This window comes from Nerophis lumbriciformis, linkage group LG30 (assembly GCF_033978685.3).
Source record: "Nerophis lumbriciformis linkage group LG30, RoL_Nlum_v2.1, whole genome shotgun sequence".
Classification (NCBI taxonomy): Eukaryota; Metazoa; Chordata; class Actinopteri; order Syngnathiformes; family Syngnathidae; genus Nerophis; species Nerophis lumbriciformis.
The window spans coordinates 24,185,087-24,207,378 of NC_084577.2; the positions used below are offsets into that span (position 1 = coordinate 24,185,087).

Genomic DNA, 22,292 nt, shown 5'->3' on the forward strand with positions numbered 1-22,292 from the left:
AAACTAATTTTATCTCAGGGGCCACATGGAGGAAAAATCTATTCCCAAGTGGCCCGGATTGGGAAAATCATAGCATGATAACTTAAAAATAAATATGTTTTTTTATACTTACTGTCAGAATAATTGTATCTAAGTTATCACAAAACTTTGTGTTACATCGCGTTCCCGGCGAGAAGACAAAAGCTGTCTTTGATCCTACCAAGCAAAAGGCTTGTAAAACTCCACTGTGTAGGATGGGAAGTAACATGAAGGGGTTCCGTTTCTTTCATGTATTGTAATCAACAGAAAGATATTGTCTTGACCCGAGATCTACAAAACGAAGAGGAAGCAGGACCTGACTACCCTCCAGGGTCCTCTTCTTTGAACTGTTTTACGACCTTTTCTTTGAGCTCAAAGGCGATGGCTGTTTACGACCCCCGTCCCTTAGAAACAGCTGTTTCTATATATATAAAAGAGGAGGTGTACAATCTTTCGCCAGAGCGCGGTGAGACTGTACAAGAGTACAGTCCAGACGTCTCCTCAATTGAGCCAAATTTAATTCTGTCTCTGTTTAATTCCTTGCTTCTTGTCTTGTTTAATAGATGTCATCAGTGTTTGAACCTGACACTTACATGTTGTGGTTAATAGTGTTCTATCCTGTATTTATACTTTCTGAATAAATGATGTGACGATGTTCATCAGTCAAATAGGTGGAATTGAGTCTGGTGGAGATTTAAAAATGCTCCCATTGGTGTTACTTTTCAATCTATCAGAAGATGAAATAAATATTTATTTTATTTATGTATTTATACAGTAATTAAGTTAAAGTACCAATGATTGTCTCACACACACACACACTAGGTGTGGCGAAAAATATTCTCTGCATTTGACCCATCACCTTTGATCACCCCCTGGGAAGTGAGGGGAGCAGTGAGCAGCAGCAGTGGCCACACCCGGGAATCATTTTTGGTGATTTAACCCCCAATTCCAACCCTTGATGCTGAGTGCCAAGCAGGGAGGTAATGGCTCCCATTTTTATAGTCTTTGGTATGACTCGGCCGGGGTTTGAACTCGCGACCTACCGATCTCAGGTGTAACAAAAATAATAACTCCACTTCAAAAGCATAAATCTGTTATGAGGTTTGTGTTTTTCACGCCTAGCATTGTTCTCTCTTTGACTAATTTCACTTGCCACATCCTAATAGAAAATAAGACAAATAACATACTTTAATTCTGAATAAAACTTCATGTAACACACCATTTAGGCGCAAAATATGTAGAATACGCTTTTCAAAAGAAAAATCTGCGATACAGCCGAGCTGCGATATTTGAAGTGCAATGTGGCGAGGAACAAATTAAAAATGGTATCAGCTTTGCTCGACTTTGTGAGCGTCGACTAGAAGACAAGACGCGCCTGCTGCACACCAACATGGCAGCACACTCTTGTGTGGAAAACTGGATTTACCACACCGATGTTAGATTTGGCCTGAGAGGATATTGTTAGTTCATCGGCCAAGGAGGTCAAGGCCTGGTCTGAGTTACGTTTTGTGACCTGTTTATTCGGGAAAAACATGGAATAACTTCATATATTCTCAAACATATAACATTGTGATCACTAATATTGTTTTTCAATACCATTGACGTACACTATATTGCCAAAAGTATTTGGCCACCCATCCAAATGATGAGAATCAGGTGCCCTAATCACTCAAATCCAGCACTTAGGCATGGAGACTGTTTCTACAAACATGTGTGAAAGAATGGGCCGCTCTCAGTGATTTCCAGCGTGGAACTGTCATAGGATGCCACCTGTGCAACAAATCCAGTCGGGATATATCCAAAATGTTCCAAAATCAACTTTATCATAAGAAAAGTGAAGAGTTTGGGAACAACAGCAACTCAGCCACCAAGTGGTAGGCCACGTAAACTGACAGAGAAGGGTCAGCAAAGACTTTCTGCACAGTCAGTTGCTACAGAGCTCCAAACTTCATGTGACCTTTCAACTAGCCCACGTACAGTACGCAGAGAGCTTCCATGGCCGAGCAGCTGTAACTAAGCCATACATCACCAAGTCCAATGCAAAGCGTGGGATGCAGTGGTGTGAAGTACGTCGCCACTGGACTCCTGAGCAAAAGTCGAAAGTGTGCCTTATAACCCGGTGTGCCTAATGTAAAGAGTTATTTTGGTTGTGCTTACCAACCTCGAAGCTATTATATTTGGTACATGGTGAAATGATAAGTGTGACCAGTAGATGGCAGTCACAGACTCTCCCACTATTATGTTAGATCCACTATGGACTGGACTCTCACACTATTATGTTAGATCCACTATGGACTGGACTCTCACACTATTATGTTAGATCCACTATGGACTGGACTCTCACACAATTATGTTAGATCCCCTACGGACTGGACTCTCACACTGTTATGTTAGATCCACTACGGACTAGACTCTCACACTATTATGTTAGATCCACTACGGACTGAACTCTGACACTATTATGTTAGATCCACTACGGACTGGACTCTCACACTATTATGTTAGATCCACTACGGACTGAACTCTCACACTATTATGTTAGATCCACTACGGACTAGACTCTCACACTATTATGCTAGATCCACTACGGACTGAACTCTCACACTATTATGTTAGATCCACCACGGACTGGACTCTCACACTATTATTTTAGATCCACTATGGACTGGATTCTCACAATATTATGTTAGATCCACTATGGACTGGACTCTCACAATATTATGCTAGATCCACTGTGGACTGAACTCTGACACTATTATGTTAGATCCACTACGGACTGGACTCTCACACTATTATGTTAGATCCACTATGGACTGAACTCTCACACCATTATGTTAGATCCACTATGGACTGGACTCTCACACTATTATGTTAGATCCACTATGGACTGGTCTCTCACAGTATTATGTTAGATCCACTACGGACTGAACTCTGACACTATTATGTTAGATCCACTACGGACTGGACTCTCACACTATTATGGTAGATCCGCTATGGACTGGACTCTCACACTATTATGTTAGATCCACTACGGACTGGACTCTCACAGTATTATGTTAGATCCACTATGGACTGGACTCTCACTGTTATGCTAGATCCACTATGGACTGAACTCTCACACTATTATGTTAGATCCACTATGGACTGGACTCTCACACTATTATGTTAGATCCACCACGGACTGGACTCTCACACTATTATGTTAGATCCACTATGGACTGGATTCTCACAATATTATGTTAGATCCACTATGGACTGGACTCTCACAATATTATGCTAGATCCACTGTGGACTGAACTCTGACACTATTATGTTAGATCCACTACGGACTGGACTCTCACACTATTATGTTAGATCCATTACGGACTAGACTCTCACACTATTATGTTAGATCCACTATGGACTGGACTCTCACACTATTATGTTAGATCCACTATGGACTGAACTCTCACACTATTATGTTAGATCCACTATGGACTGGACTCTCACACTATTATGTTCGATCCACTACGGACTGGTCTCTCACACTAGCATGTTAGATCCACTATGGACTGGACTTTCACAATATTATGTTAGATCCACTATGGACTGGACTCTCACTATTATGTTAGATCCACTATGGACTGGACTCTCACACTATTATGTTTGATCCACTACGGACTGGACTCTCACTATTATGTTAGATCCACTATGGACTGGACTCTCACACTATTATGTTAGATCCACTACGGACTAGACTCTCACACTATTATGTTAGATCTACTACGGGCTGAACTCTGACAAAATTATGTTAGATCCACTACGGACTGGACTCTCACACTATTATGTTAGATCCACTATGGACTGGACTCTCACACTATTATGTTAGATCCACTACTGACTGGACTCTGACACTATTATGTTAGATCCACTATGGACTGGACTCTCACACTATTATGTTAGATCCACTACGGACTGGACTCTCACACTATTATGTTAGATCCATTTCGGACTAGACTCTCACACTATTATGTTAGATCCACTATGGACTAGACTCTCACACTATTATGTTAGATCCACTATGGACTGGTCTCTCACACTATTATGTTGAATCCACTACGGACTGGACTCTCACACTATTATGTTAGATCCACTATGGACTGGTCTCTCACACTATTATGTTGAATCCACTACGGACTGGACTCTCACACTATTATGTTGGATCCACTACGGACTGAACTCTCACACTATTATGTTAGATCCACTACGGACTGGACTCTCACACTATTATGTTAGATCCATTACGGACTAGACTCTCACACTATCATGTTAGATCCACTATGGACTGGTCTCTCACACTATTATGTTGGATCCACTACGGACTGGACTCTCACACTATTATGTTGGATCCACTACGGACTGGACTCTCACACTATTATGTTGGATCCACTACGGACTGAACTCTCACACTATTATGTTAGATCCACTATGGACTGGACTCTCACACCATTATGTTAGATCCACTATGGACTAGACTCTCACACTGTTATGTTAGATCCACTACAGACCGGACTCTCACACTATTATGTTAGATCCACTACGAACTGAACTCTCACACTATTAAGTTAGATCCACTATGGACTGGACTCTCACACTATTATGTTAGATCCACTACGGACTGGACTCTCACAATATTATGTTAGATCCACTATGGACTGGACTTTCACAATATTATGTTAGATCCACTATGGACTGGACTCTCACACTATTATGTTAGATCCACTATTGACTGGACTCTCACAAGATTATAATAGATCCACTGTGGACTGGACTCTCACAATATTATGTTAGATCCACTATGGACTGGACTCTCACTATTATGTTAGATCCACTACGAACTGGACTCTCACACTATTATGCTAGATCCACTATGGACTGGACTCTCACACTATTATGTTAGATCCACTACGGACTGGACTCTCACACTATTATGTTAGATCCACTACGGACTGGACTCTCACACTATTATGTTGGATCCACTACGGACTGAACTCTCACACTATTATGTTAGATCCACTACGAACTGGACTCTCACACTATTATGCTAGATCCACTATGGACTGGACTCTCACACTATTATGTTAGATCCACTATGGACTGGACTCTCACACTATTATGTTAGATCCACTATGGACTGGACTCTCACACTATTATGTTAGATCCACTACAAACTGAACTCTGACACTATTATGTTAGATTCACTATGGACTGGACTCTCACACTATTATGTTAGATCCACTATGGACTGAACTCTCACACCATTATGTTAGATCCACTATGGACCGGACTCTCACACTATTATGTTAGATCCACTATGGACTGGACTCTCACTATTATGTTAGATCCACTATGGACTGCACTCTCACTATTATGTTAGATCCACTATGGACTGGACTCTCACACTATTATGTTAGATCCACTATGGACTGAACTCTCACACCATTATGTTAGATCCACTACGGACCGGACTCTCACACGATTATGTTAGATCCACTATGGACTGGACTCTCACACTATTATGTTAGATCCACTATGGACTGGACTCTCACACTATCATGTTAGCTCCACTATGGACTGGACTCCCACTCTATCATGTTAGATCCACTATGGACTGAACTCTCACACCATTATGTTAGATCCACTACGGACCGGACTCTCACACGATTATGTTAGATCCACTATGGACTGGACTCTCACACTATTATGTTAGATCCACTATGGACTGGTCTCTCACACTATTATGTTAGATCCACTACGGACTGAACTCTCACACCATTATGTTAGATCCACTACGGACCGGACTCTCACACTATTATGTTAGATCCACTATGGACTGGACTCTCACACTATTATGTTAGATCCACTACGGACCAGACTCTCACACTATTATGTTAGATCCACTATGGACTGGACTCTCACTATTATGTTAGATCCACTATGGACTGAACTCTCACACCATTATGTTAGATCCACTACGGACTGGACTCTCACTATTATGTTAGATCCACTATGGACTGGACTCTCACACTATTATGTTAGATCCACTATGGACTGAACTCTCACATTATTATATTAGATCCACTATGGACTAGACTCTCACTATTATGTTAGATCCACTATGGACTGGAATCTCACACTATTATGTTATATCCACTATGGACTGGACTCTCACAATATTATGCTAGATCCACTGTAGACAGGACTCTCACTATTATGTTAGATCCACTATGGACTGGACTCTCACACTATTATGTTAGATCCACTACTGACTGGACTCTCACACTACTATGTTAGATCAACTTCGGACTGAACTCTGACACTATTATGTTAGATCCACTACGGACCGGACTCTCACACTATTATGTTAGATCCACTATGGACTGGACTCCCATACTATTATGTTAGATCCACTACGGACTGGACTCTCACACTATTATGTTGGATCCACTACGGACTGAACTCTCACACTATTATGTTAGATCCACTACGGACTGGACTCTCACACTATTATGTTAGATCCACTATGGACTGGACTCTCACACTACTATGTTAGATCCACTACTGACTGGACTCTCACACTACTATGTTAGATCAACTACGGACTGAACTCTGACACTATTATGTTAGATCCACTTCGGACTGGACTCTCACACTATTATGTTAGATCCACTACGGACTAGACTCTCACACTATTATGCTAGATCCACTACGGACTGAACTCTCACACTATTATGTTAGATCCACTACGGACCGGACTCTCACACTATTATGTTAGATCCACTATGGACTGGACTCTCACACTATTATGTTAGATCCACTATGGACTGAACTCTCACACCATTATGTTAGATCCACTACGGACCAGACTCTCACACTATTATGTTAGATCCACTATGGACTGGACTCTCACACTATTATGTTCGATCCACTATGGACTGGACTCTCACACTATTATGTTAGATCCACTATGGACTGAACTCTCACACTATTATGTTAGATACACTACGGACCGGACTCTCCCACTATTATGTTAGATCCACTATGGACTGGACTCTCACACTATTATGTTAGATCCACTACGGACCGGACTCTCACACTATTATGTTAGATCCACTATGGACTGGACTCCCAAACTATTATGTTAGATCCACTATGGACTGGACTCCCACACTATTATGTCAGATCCACTATGGACTGGACTCTCACACTATTATGTTCGATCCACTATGGACTAGACTCTCACACTATTATGTTAGATCCACTATGGACTGGTCTCTCACACTATTATGTTAGATCCATTACGGACTAGACTCTCACACTATTATGTTAGATCCACTATGGACTGGTCTCTCACACTATTATGTGAGATCCACTATGGACTGGTCTCTCACACTATTATGTTAGATCCACTACGGACTGGACTCTCACACTATTATGTTAGATCCACTATGGACTGGACTCTCACACTATTATGTTAGATCCACTATGGACTGGTCTCTCACACTATTATGTTAGATCCACTACGGACTGGACTCTCACACTATTATGTTAGATCCACTATGGACTGGACTCTCACACTATTATGTTAGATCCACTATGGACTAGACTCTCACACTATTATGTTAGATCCACTACGGACCAGACTCTCACACTATTATGTTAGATCCACTATGGACTGGACTCTCACACTATTATGTTAGATCCACTATGGACTGAACTCTCACACCATTATGTTAGATCCACTACGGACCAGACTCTCACACTATTATGTTAGATCCACTACGGACTGGACTCTCACACTATTATGTTAGAACCACTATAGACTGGACTCTCACACTATTATGTTAGATCCACTATGGACTGGACTCTCACTATTATGTTAGATCCACTATGGACTGGTCTCTCACACTAGCATGTTAGATCCACTACGGACCGGACTCTCACACTATTATGTTAGATCCACTATGGACTGGACTCTCACACTATTATGTTAGATCCACTACGGACCAGACTCTCACAGTATTATGTCAGATCCACTATGGACTGGACTCTCACACTATTATGCTAGATCCACTACGGACTGGACTCCCAAACTATTATGTTAGATCCACTACAGACTGGTCTCTCACACTAGCATGTTAGATCCACTACGGACTGGACTCCCACACTATTATGTTAGATCCACTATGGACTGGACTCTCACACTATTATGTTAGATCCACTACGGACTAGACTCTCACACTATTATGTTAGATCAACTACGGACTGAACTCTGACACTATTATGTTAGATCCACTACGGACTGGACTCTCACACTATTATGTTAGATCCACTACGGACTAGACTCTCACACTATTATGTTAGATCAACTACGGACTGAACTCTGACACTATTATGTTAGATCCACTACGGACTGGACTCTCACACTATTATGTTAGATCCACTATGGACTGGACTCTCACACTATTATGTTAGATCCACTATGGACTGGTCTCTCACACTATTATGTTAGATCCACTACGGACTGAACTCTCACACCATTATGTTAGATCCACTACGGACCGGACTCTCACACTATTATGTTAGATCCACTATGGACTGGACTCTCACACTATTATGTTAGATCCACTACGGACCAGACTCTCACACTATTATGTTAGATCCACTATGGACTGGACTCTCACTATTATGTTAGATCCACTATGGACTGAACTCTCACACCATTATGTTAGATCCACTACGGACTGGACTCTCACTATTATGTTAGATCCACTATGGACTGGACTCTCACACTATTATGTTAGATCCACTATGGACTGAACTCTCACATTATTATATTAGATCCACTATGGACTAGACTCTCACTATTATGTTAGATCCACTATGGACTGGAATCTCACACTATTATGTTATATCCACTATGGACTGGACTCTCACAATATTATGCTAGATCCACTGTAGACAGGACTCTCACTATTATGTTAGATCCACTATGGACTGGACTCTCACACTATTATGTTAGATCCACTACTGACTGGACTCTCACACTACTATGTTAGATCAACTTCGGACTGAACTCTGACACTATTATGTTAGATCCACTACGGACCGGACTCTCACACTATTATGTTAGATCCACTATGGACTGGACTCCCATACTATTATGTTAGATCCACTACGGACTGGACTCTCACACTATTATGTTGGATCCACTACGGACTGAACTCTCACACTATTATGTTAGATCCACTACGGACTGGACTCTCACACTATTATGTTAGATCCACTATGGACTGGACTCTCACACTACTATGTTAGATCCACTACTGACTGGACTCTCACACTACTATGTTAGATCAACTACGGACTGAACTCTGACACTATTATGTTAGATCCACTTCGGACTGGACTCTCACACTATTATGTTAGATCCACTACGGACTAGACTCTCACACTATTATGCTAGATCCACTACGGACTGAACTCTCACACTATTATGTTAGATCCACTACGGACCGGACTCTCACACTATTATGTTAGATCCACTATGGACTGGACTCTCACACTATTATGTTAGATCCACTATGGACTGAACTCTCACACCATTATGTTAGATCCACTACGGACCAGACTCTCACACTATTATGTTAGATCCACTATGGACTGGACTCTCACACTATTATGTTCGATCCACTATGGACTGGACTCTCACACTATTATGTTAGATCCACTATGGACTGAACTCTCACACTATTATGTTAGATACACTACGGACCGGACTCTCCCACTATTATGTTAGATCCACTATGGACTGGACTCTCACACTATTATGTTAGATCCACTACGGACCGGACTCTCACACTATTATGTTAGATCCACTATGGACTGGACTCCCAAACTATTATGTTAGATCCACTATGGACTGGACTCCCACACTATTATGTCAGATCCACTATGGACTGGACTCTCACACTATTATGTTCGATCCACTATGGACTAGACTCTCACACTATTATGTTAGATCCACTATGGACTGGTCTCTCACACTATTATGTTAGATCCATTACGGACTAGACTCTCACACTATTATGTTAGATCCACTATGGACTGGTCTCTCACACTATTATGTGAGATCCACTATGGACTGGTCTCTCACACTATTATGTTAGATCCACTACGGACTGGACTCTCACACTATTATGTTAGATCCACTATGGACTGGACTCTCACACTATTATGTTAGATCCACTATGGACTGGTCTCTCACACTATTATGTTAGATCCACTACGGACTGGACTCTCACACTATTATGTTAGATCCACTATGGACTGGACTCTCACACTATTATGTTAGATCCACTATGGACTAGACTCTCACACTATTATGTTAGATCCACTACGGACCAGACTCTCACACTATTATGTTAGATCCACTATGGACTGGACTCTCACACTATTATGTTAGATCCACTATGGACTGAACTCTCACACCATTATGTTAGATCCACTACGGACCAGACTCTCACACTATTATGTTAGATCCACTACGGACTGGACTCTCACACTATTATGTTAGAACCACTATAGACTGGACTCTCACACTATTATGTTAGATCCACTATGGACTGGACTCTCACTATTATGTTAGATCCACTATGGACTGGTCTCTCACACTAGCATGTTAGATCCACTACGGACCGGACTCTCACACTATTATGTTAGATCCACTATGGACTGGACTCTCACACTATTATGTTAGATCCACTACGGACCAGACTCTCACAGTATTATGTCAGATCCACTATGGACTGGACTCTCACACTATTATGCTAGATCCACTACGGACTGGACTCCCAAACTATTATGTTAGATCCACTACAGACTGGTCTCTCACACTAGCATGTTAGATCCACTACGGACTGGACTCCCACACTATTATGTTAGATCCACTATGGACTGGACTCTCACACTATTATGTTAGATCCACTACGGACTAGACTCTCACACTATTATGTTAGATCAACTACGGACTGAACTCTGACACTATTATGTTAGATCCACTACGGACTGGACTCTCACACTATTATGTTAGATCCACTACGGACTAGACTCTCACACTATTATGTTAGATCAACTACGGACTGAACTCTGACACTATTATGTTAGATCCACTACGGACTGGACTCTCACACTATTATGTTAGATCCACTATGGACTGGACTCTCACACTATTATGCTAGATCCACTACGGACTGAACTCTCACACTATTATTTTTTATCCACTACGGACTGGACTCTCATACTATTATGTTAGATCCACTACGGACTGAACTCTCATACTATTATGTTAGATCCACTACGGACTGGACTCTCACACTATTATGTTAGATCCACTATGGACTGGACTCTCACACTATTGAGTTTTTCCTTGCCCTGATGTGGGATCTGAGCTGAGGATGTCTTTGTGGCTTGTGCAGCCCTTTGAGACACTGGTGATTTAGGGCTATATAAGTAAACATTGATTGAACAACAAAAAACAGGAATAATCCCTCACTCCATCAACTCTTGAAGGATTGGTGCCAGGTAGGAACGACGTAGTCTCACCTGCTCAGGCACATCTTCTGATAGAGCACCAGGGCCCGCTCCAGGGGCCAGCACAGGCCGCTCTCAAACCAGCTCTGGCAGCGGAAGACGGGCGACAGGCAGGCGGCGGCCGTGACGTAGCTGGAGGACCCGCACTCGCCCAGGTAGGAGAGGAGGAGGCCGGAGCCCGTGCTCTCGCTCACGGCGTACAGTTTGCCAGCCGGCTGTCGGTAGCGAACGTAGCGCACCACCTCCCGCAGGTCCGCCGGGTCTCCGAACTGCTGCAGTTTGAGAGTGGTGAGGGCCGTGCCGTTGTGGCCGCGGCGGTTGAGCACCACGGGGAGGTATCCGTGGGAGAGGGACGTTTGACACAACTGTGGAGAGTACACACATGGTTCATGTTAGGGCGGGTTACACACTGCAAAAACTGAAATCTAAGTAAGATGAAATAACTCAAATAAGGCTGATATTTGCTTATTTTCTGTCTGATAAGATAATTCTTCTCACTAAGCAGATTTTATGTTAGAGTGTTTTACTTGTTTTAAGGGTTTTGGTCCTAAATGATCTCAGTAAGATATTACACAGACACTGACTTTTTGCAGTGTGGGGACATTGTTGATTGTCATGTCATGTTCGGATGTACATTGTACGTCTTTGCTCCGCAGTAAGTCTTTGCTGTCGTCCAGCATTCTGTTTTTGTTTACTTTGTAGCCAGTTCAGTTTTAGTCTAGTCGTGTTTTACTTGTTTTAAGGGCTTTGGTCCTAAATGATCTCAGTAAGATATTACAGCTTGTTGCTGAGATTTAATGACCTATATTGAGTAAAATTTGCTTGAAACTAGAATATCAACTGTTGCAAAGCTGTGTCATCAACACTCACAAGTATAAAGTAATCATTTCTTATTTCAAGCATGAAATAAAAAATCATGATGCTGAGTGCATATCATTATGTCAAGATAATGGCACTAGCATTTACTTCATTTAAGAATATTTTTCAATATATTGAGAAAAAAGGTGCCTTTTTTTTCTATCAAGAAAAGTGCACTTGTTATTAGTGAGAATATACTTATTTTAAGGTATTTTGGGGTTCATTGAGGTTAGCTAATTTTACTTGTTTTGGAAAGTCTTGACAAGCCAAATTTTCTTGTTCTATTGGTAGATAATTTTGCTTAGTTCAAATAAAATACCCCTCATTTTTGTATTTTTTTTTCTTGTTTTTGAACACTGACTTTTTGCAGTGTGGGGACATTGTTGATTGTCATGTCATGTTCGGATGTACATTGTACGTCTTTGCTCCGCAGTAAGTCTTTGCTGTCGTCCAGCATTCTGTTTTTGTTTACTTTGTAGCCAGTTCAGTTTTAGTCTAGTCGTGTTTTACTTGTTTTAAGGGTTTCGGTCCTAAATGATCTCAGTAAGATATTACAGCTTGTTGCTGAGATTTGATGACCTATATTGAGTAAAACATGCTTGAAACTAGAATATCAAGTGTTGCAAAGCTGTGTCATCAACACTCACAAGTATAAAACTACTTTTTTAAAGTAATCATTTCTTACTTGGCAGCTCCTCTCTGAGCTGCCACCTTAACGTGGTAGAGGAGTTTGCGTGTCCCAATGATCCTAGGAGCTATGTTGTCCGGGGGCTTCTATGCCCCCTGGTAGGGTCTCCCAAGGCAAACTGGTCCTAGGTGAGGGATCAGACAAAGAGCAGCTCGAAGACCTCTATGAAGAACACGAACAAGGAACCCAGATTTCCCTCGCCCGGACGCGGGTCACCGGGGCCCTCCTCTGGAGCCAGGCCCGGAGGTGTGGCACGATGGCGAGCGCCTGGTGGCCGGGCCTGTCCCCATGGGGCCCGGCCGGGCACAGCCCGAAGAGGCAACGTGGGTCCCCCCTCCAATGGGCTCACCACCCATAGCAGGGGTCATAGAGGTCGGGTGCGATGTGAGCTGGGCGGAAGCCGAAGGCAGGGCACTTGGCGGTCCGATCCTCGGCTACAGAAGCTAGCTCTTGGGACGTGGAACGTCACCTCGCTGGGGGGGAAGGAGCCTGAGCTAGTGCGTGAGGTGGAGAAGTTCCGGCTAGATATAGTCGGACTCACTTCGACGCACAGCAAGGGCTCTGGAACCAGTTCTCTTGACAGGGGCTGGACTCTCTTCCACTCTGGCGTTGCCAGCAATGAGAGGCGACGGGCTGGGGTGGCAATTCTTGTTTCCCCTCGGCTCAAAGCCTGCACGTTGGAGTTCAACCCGGTGGACGAGAGGGTAGCCTCCCTCCGCCTTCGGGTGGGGGGACGGGTCCTGACTGTTGTTTGCGCTTACGCGCCCAACAGCAGTTCAGATTACCCACCCTTTTTGGATTCACTCGAGGGAGTACTGGAGAGTGCTCCCCCGGGTGATTCCCTCGTTCTACTGGGGGACTTCAACGCTCATGTTGGCAACGACAGTGAAACCTGGAGAGGCGTGATTGGGAAGAATGGCCGCCCGGATCTGAACCCGAGTGGTGTTTTGTTATTGGACTTTTGTGCTCGTCACGGATTGTCAATAACAAACACCATGTTCAAACATAAGGGTGTCCATATGTGCACTTGGCACCAGGACACCCTAGGCCGCAGTTCCATGATCGACTTTGTAGTTGTGTCATCGGATTTGCGGCCTCATGTTTTGGACACTCGGGTGAAGAGAGGGGCGGAGCTTTCTACCGATCACCACCTGGTGGTGAGTTGGCTGCGATGGTGGGGGAGGATGCCGGACAGACCTGGCAGGCCCAAACGCATTGTGAGGGTTTGCTGGGAACGTCTAGCAGAGTCTCCTGTCAGAGAGAGTTTCAATTCCCACCTCCGGAAGAACTTTGAACATGTCACGAGGGAGGCGCTGGACATTGAGTCCGAGTGGACGATGTTCCGTACCTCTGTTGTCGGGGCGGCCGATTGGAGCTGTGGCCGCAGGGTAGTTGGTGCCTGTCGTGGCGGTAATCCTAGAACCCGTTGGTGGACACCGGCGGTGAGGGATGCCGTCAAGCTGAAGAAGGAGTCCTATCGGGTTCTTTTGGCTCATGGGACTCCTGACGCAGCAGACAGGTACCGACAGGCCAAGCGGTGTGCGGCTTCAGCGGTCGCGGAGGCAAAAACTCGGACATGGGAGGAGTTCGGTGAGGCCATGGAAAAAGACTTCCGGACGGCTTCGAAGCAATTCTGGACCACCATCCGCCGCCTCAGGAAGGGGAAGCAGTGCAGTGTCAACACCGTGTATGGTGGGGATGGTGCTCTGTTGACCTCGACTGCGGATGTTGTGGATCGGTGGAGAGAATACTTCGAAGACCTCCTCAATCCTACCAGCACGTCTTCCTATGAGGAAGCAGGGCCTGGGGAATCTGTGGTGGGCTCTCCTATTTCTGGGGCTGAGGTTGCCGAGGTAGTTAAAAAGCTCCTCGGTGGCAAGGCCCCGGGGGTGGATGAGATCCGCCCGGAGTTCCTTAAGGCTCTGGATGTTGTGGGGCTGTCTTGGTTGACAAGACTCTGCAACATCGCGTGGACATCGGGGGCGGTACCTCTGGATTGGCAGACCGGGGTGGTGGTTCCTCTCTTTAAGAAGGGGAACCGGAGGGTGTGTTCCAACTATCGTGGGATCACACTCCTCAGCCTTCCCGGTAAGGTCTATTCAGGTGTACTGGAGAGGAGGCTACGCCGGATAGTCGAACCTCGGATTCAGGAGGAACAGTGTGGTTTTCGTCCTGGTCGTGGAACTGTGGACCAGCTCTATACTCTCGGCAGGGTCCTTGAGGGTGCATGGGAGTTTGCCCAACCAGTCTACATGTGCTTTGTGGACTTGGAGAAGGCATTCGACCGTGTACCCCGGGAAGTCCTGTGGGGAGTGCTCAGAGAGTATGGGGTAACGGACTGTCTTATTGTGGCGGTTCGCTCCCTGTATAATCGGTGTCAGAGCTTGGTCCGCATTGCCGGCAGTAAGTCGGACACGTTTCCAGTGAGGGTTGGACTCCGCCAGGGCTGCCCTTTGTCACCGATTCTGTTCATAACCTTTATGGACAGAATTTCTAGGCGCAGTCAAGGCGTTGAGGGTATCTGGTTTGGTGGCTGCAGGATTAGGTCTCTGCTTTTTGCAGATGATGTGGTCCTGATGGCTTCATCTGGCCAAGATCTTCAGCTCTCACTGGATCGGTTCGCAGCCGAGTGTGAAGCGACTGGGATGAGAATCAGCACCTCCAAATCCGAGTCCATGGTTCTCGCCCGGAAAAGGGTGGAGTGCCATCTCCGGGTTGGGGAGGAGATCTTGCCCCAAGTGGAGGAGTTCAAGTACCTCGGAGTCTTGTTCACGAGTGAGGGAAGAGTGGATCGTGAGATCGACAGGCGGATCGGTGCGGCGTCTTCAGTAATGCGGACGCTGTATCGATCCGTTGTGGTGAAGAAGGAGCTGAGCCAGAAGGCAAAGCTCTCGATTTACCGGTCGATCTACGTTCCCATCCTCACCTATGGTCATGAGCTTTGGGTCATGACCGAAAGGACAAGATCACGGGTACAAGCGGCCGAAATGAGTTTCCTCCGCCGGGTGGCGGGGCTCTCCCTTAGAGATAGGGTGAGAAGCTCTGCCATCCGGGGGGAGCTCAAAGTAAAGCCGCTGCTCCTCCATATCGAGAGGAGCCAGATGAGGTGGTTCGGGCATCTGGTCAGGATGCCACCCGAACGCCTCCCTCGGGAGGTGTTTCGGGCACGTCCGACCGGTAGGAGGCCACGGGGAAGACCCAGGACACGTTGGGAAGACTATGTCTCCCGGCTGGCCTGGGAACGCCTCGGGATCCACCGGGAGGAGCTGGACGAAGTGGCTGGGGAGAGGGAAGTCTGGGCTTCCCTGCTTAGGCTGCTGCCCCCGCGACCCGACCTCGGATAAGCGGAAGAAGATGGATGGATGGATGGATGGATGGATGGATGGATGGATTTCTTACTTCAAGCATGAAATAAAAAATCATGACTTTGACACAATTGTGTCTCATAATTAAAACAGATGACAGCTAAATGGACTTTGCTGTTTTATTTTCAATGAAACAATAGAAAATACGCACTCATATAGTAGTACAGTTGGCACAGTACAGTAAACTAGTTAATAAAGTTAATATTTAAACATTTAACATGTGACATTTCAAACAATTTTGAACAGAAATAGTTAATGCACATTCAGATAAATTCTTCAAAATTACAATAAAAAATGTTGTGGCCCGGGGGCCGGGCTGTATATATGCGCACTAATTGACTGAAAGTGCACGCACTTGGCGCGATTATGTCATGTTATCCATGGAAAAATGCCATTTTCCATTAAGAAAAATAAACTACTTTTTAGTATAAGTTTGCTGGTTTCAAGAAATGTAATGCCGAGTGCATATCATTATGTCAAGATAATGGCACTAGCATTTACTTCATTTAAGAAATTTTTCAATATATTGAGCCAAAAATTTGCCTTTTTTTTCTACCAAGAAAAGTGCACTTGTTATTAGTGAGAATATACTTATTTTAAGGTATTTTGGGGTTCATTGAGGTTAGCTAATTTTACTTGTTTTGGAAAGTCTTGACAAGCTAAATTTTCTTGTTCTATTGGCAGATAATTTTGCTTAGTTCAAATAAAATACCCCTCATTTTTGTATTTTTTTTTCTTGTTTTTGAACTCTGACTTTTTGCAGTGTGGGGACATTGTTGATTGTCATGTCATGTTCGGATGTACATTGTACTTCTTTGCTCCGCAGTAAGTCTTTGCTGTCGTCCAGCATTCTGTTTTTGTTTACTTTGTAGCCAGTTCAGTTTTAGTCTAGTCGTGTTTTACTTGTTTTAAGGGTTTTGGTCCTAAATGATCTCAGTAAGATATTACAGCTTGTTGCTGAAATTTGATGACCTATATTGAGTAAAACATGCTTGAAACTAGAATATCAACTGTTGCAAAGCTGTGTCATCAACACTCACAAGTATAAAACTACTTTTTTAAAGTAATCATTATTTCAAGCATGAAAAAAAAAATCATGATGCTGATCGCATATCATTATGTCAAGATAATGGCACTAGCATTTACTTCATTTAAGAATATTTTTCAACATATTAAGCAAAAAGGTGCCTTTTTTTCTACCAAGAAAAGTGCACTTGTTATTAGCGAGGAAATACTTATTTTAAGGTATTTTGGGGTTCATTGAGGTTAGCTAATTGTACTTGTTTTGGAAAGTCTTGACAAGCCAAATGTTCTTGTTCTTTTGGCAGATAATTTTGCTTAGTTCAAATAAAATACCCCTCATTTTTGTATTTTTTTTTCTTGTTTTTGAACACTGACTTTTTGCAGTGTGGGGACATTGTTGATTGTCATGTCATGTTCGGATGTACATTGTACGTCTTTGCTCCGCAGTAAGTCTTTGCTGTCGTCCAGCATTCTGTTTTTGTTTACTTTGTAGCCAGTTCAGTTTTAGTCTAGTCGTGTTTTACTTGTTTTAAGGGTTTTGGTCCTAAATGATCTCAGTAAGATATTACAGCTTGTTGCTGAGATGTTATGACCTACATTGAGTAAAACATGCTTGAAACTAGAATATCAAGTGTTGCAAAGCTGTGTCATCAACACTCACAAGTATAAAACTACTTTTTTAAAGTAATCATTTCTTACTTCAAGCATGAAATAAAAAATCATGACTTTGACACAATTGTGTCTCATAATTAAAACAGATGACAGCCAAATGGACTTTGCTGTTTTATTTTCAATGAAATAATAGAAAATACACACTCATATAGTAGTACAGTTGGCACAGTACAGTAAACTAGTTAATAAAGTTAATATTTAAACATTTAACATGTGACATTTCAAACAATTTTGAACAGAAATAGTTGATGCACATTCAGATAAATTCTTCCAAATTACAATTAAAAACATTTTGGCCGGGGTCCGGGCTGTATATATGCGCACTAATTGACTGAAAGAGCACGCACTTGGCGCGATTATGTCATGTTATCCATGGAAAAATGCCATTTTCCATTAAGAAAAATAAACTAGTTTTTAGTATAAGTTTGCTGGTTTCAAGAAATGTAATGCCGAGCGCATATCATTATGTCAAGATAATGGCACTAGCATTTACTTCATTTAAGAATATTTTTCAATATATTGAGAAAAAAGGTGCCTTTTTTTTCTATCAAGAAAAGTGCACTTGTTATTAGTGAGAATATACTTATTTTAAGGTATTTTGGGGTTCATTGAGGTTAGCTAATTTTACTTGTTTTGTAAAGTCTTGACAAGCCAAATTTTCTTGTTTTATTGGCAGATAATTTTGCTTAGTTCAAATAAAATACCCCTCATTTTTGTATTTTTTTTTCTTGTTTTTGAACTTTGACTTTTTGCAGTGTGCGGACATTGTGGATTGTCATGTCATGTTCAGATGTACATTGTACGCCTTTGCTCCGCAGTAAGTCTTTGCGGTCGTCCAGCATTCTGTTTTTGTTTACTTTGTTCCGTTTTAGTGATTGAGACTTTTATTATTAGTAGGTTGCACAGTACATTACATATTCCAACACCCGAATAATGACAATGAAGCGGATTCGCCAGTCGCAATAACCAAAACAACAGGAAGTGAACCCAAAATAAAAGCACAAGACACTAAACGCAGGAAGACGCCAACAAACTAAAAATAAGACGTGATCTGGTGTGAACAGGTCAAGGCAGTTTTAGTAGGGAGACCTTACACAGAACCCCTTTGATGATGAGATGGTGAGCCAGCAGGCCCGCCCTCAGCGACCTCTGACCTCACACGTGTTATTATCCAAAGATTAAACACAAATTCCCACGGAAACAATCCAGAATGTCTTTTTTTTTTTTTACAGTAGAGCAGTTTTGGCTGCAAGGCTGCAAGGTGATGCAATGCTTTGGTACAAAAACTAGTTTGTGGTGCAGGTGGGGTTGTTATTAAATGTACATTTGGGACAAGAAGAACTTTGTCCTACTAAAATGTCTTTTTCTGGTACAGTAACTGCTCACTTAAACGTAAAGGTGGAAAAACCCAGTCAGCTGGCCCCAATAAAAGTCATGTGGAGCCGCCTTAAATCCTTCTTCTAAAGCTAAAGATTGTCACACACACACTAGGTGTGGCGAAATTGTTGACCCATCACCCTTGATCACCCCCTGGGAGGTGAAGGGAGCAGTGGGCAGCAGCGGTGGCCGCGCCCAGGAATAATTTTTGGTGATTTAACCCCCAATTCCAACCCTTGATGCTGAGTGCCAAGCAGGGAGGTAATGGGTCCCCCACTAGTGTGAGAGTTCAGTCCAAAGTGGATCTAGCATAATACTGTGAGAGTCCAGTCCATAGTGGATCTAACATAATAGTGAGAGTCCAGTCCATAGTGGATCTAACATAATAGTGAGAGTCCAGTCCAAAGTGGATCTAGCATAATACTGTGAGAGTCCAGTCCATAGTGGATCTAACATAATAGTGAGAGTCCAGTCCATAGTGGATCTAACATAATAGTGTGAGAGTCCAGTCCATTGTGGATCTAACATAATAGTGTGAGTCCAGTCCATAGTGGATCTAACATAATAGTGAGAGTCCAGTTTATAGTGGATCTAACATAATATTGTGAGAGTCCAGTCCATAGTGGATCTAACATAATAGTGAGAGAGTCCAGTCCATAGTGGATCTAACATACTAGTGAGAGTCCAGTCCATAGTGGATCTAACATAATAGTGTGAGAGTCCAGTCCATAGTGGATCTAACACAATAGTGTGAGAGTCCAGTCCATAGTGGATCTAACATAATAGTGAGAGTCCAGTCCATAGTGGATCTAACATAATAGTGTGAGAGTCCAGTCCATAGTGGATCTAACATAATAGTGTGAGTCCAGTCCATAGTGGATCTAACATAATAGTGAGAGTCCAGTTTATAGTGGATCTAACATAATATTGTGAGAGTCCAGTCCATAGTGGATCTAACATAATAGTGAGAGAGTCCAGTCCATAGTGGATCTAACATACTAGTGAGAGTCCAGTCCATAGTGGATCTAACATAATAGTGTGAGAGTCCAGTCCATAGTGGATCTAACACAATAGTGTGAGAGTCCAGTCCATAGTGGATCTAACATAATAGTGAGAGTCCAGTCCATAGTGGATCTAACATAATAGTGTGAGAGTCCAGTCCATAGTGGATCTAACATAATAGTGAGAGTCCAGTCTATCGTGGATCTAACATAATATTGTGAGAGTCCAGTCCATAGTGGATCTAACATAATAGTGAGAGTCCAGTCAATAGTGGATCTAACATAATAGTGAGAGTCCAGTCCATAGTGGATCTAACATAATAGTGTGAGAGTCCAGTCCATAGTGGATCTAACATAATAGTGAGAGTCCAGTCTATCGTGGATCTAACATAATATTGTGAGAGTCCAGTCCATAGTGGATCTAACATAATAGTGAGAGTCCAGTCCATAGTGGATCTAACATAATAGTGAGAGTCCAGTCCATAGTGGATCTAACATAATAGTGAGAGTCCAGTCCATAGTGGATCTAACATAATAGTGAGAGAGTCCAGTCCATAGTGGAGCTAACATACTAGTGAGAGTCCAGTCCATAGTGGATCTAACATAATAGTGTGAGAGTCCAGTCCATAGTGGATCTAACATAATAGTGTGAGAGTCCAGTCCATAGTGGATCTAACATAATAGTGAGAGTCCAGTCCATAGTGGATCTAACATAATAGTGTGAGAGTCCAGTCCATAGTGGATCTAACATAATAGTGTGAGAGTCCAGTCCATAGTGGATCTAACATAATAGTGAGAGAGTCCAGTCCATAGTGGATCTAACATAATAATGAGAGTCCAGTCCATAATGGATCTAACATAATAGTGTGAGAGTCCAGTCCATAGTGGATCTAACATAATAGTGAGAGAGTCCAGTCCATAGTGGATCTAACATAATAGTCAGAGTCCAGTCCATAGTGGATCTAACATAACAAATGATAAATGTATGCATTATCCTGTTATGTCTCACATTCTATATTGTGTTTTGGAAAAAAGGTTGTCATAAACGTCACTTAATTCGTTAAAAAAAGAATACAAAAGAAAACACATTTTTATGCATATGTACATGTTTTCAGTTCTAAACATTAATTAAATGGGTTATAATGGTAATGATAGTTTTTCTATATTTTTATTGTAATATTTTCAAAATGTGTTTGTTCTTATTTTGGCCAAAGTACGACAAAGAAAACAATCTGAAGTTGTCTTTATTTTTTAGTTTTAATAGTCCGGCTAAAATGAGTTTGACGCCCCTGAGCCAACGTGAAACAATCTCTTTGTCATCAACGCCGTTTCCTCCTGCCGAGAAAGCAGATGAAGAACATTCCGACTCAATAAGCAAACATGAGATTCTCTCTTCCAAACGATCAATAATGTATTCATACTTGAGTTGAATTTGACCCCCAAACAAGGTTCGCATTTCCAGGCATTATTATCATTATTATTATTATTAAGTGCCAACGAGAATAGGAGAGCCTCACCTTGGATCAGGTTCACTTGGATCGATATATTTATATGATATAAACAGCCATCATGGCTGAATGTTCGGAATGTACGATAAGGTCGTAAAACATCAAAGTAAGATGTAAATTATAGTTATGGTTTAAGTTGATTTCTAACATA

General features: G+C 42.7%; 1 protein-coding gene across 1 annotated transcript in view; it reads right to left on the bottom strand.

Moving 5' to 3' along the window:
* abhd15a (abhydrolase domain containing 15a) overlaps positions 1 to 22,292 on the bottom strand; it is a 55,906-nt gene that overhangs the window by 3,180 nt on the left and 30,434 nt on the right. The window contains exon 2 of the mRNA XM_061925835.2: positions 11,662 to 12,014. Within this exon, the coding sequence (XP_061781819.1) occupies positions 11,662 to 12,014 (353 nt within the window). The remainder of the gene's footprint in view (positions 1 to 11,661; positions 12,015 to 22,292) is intronic.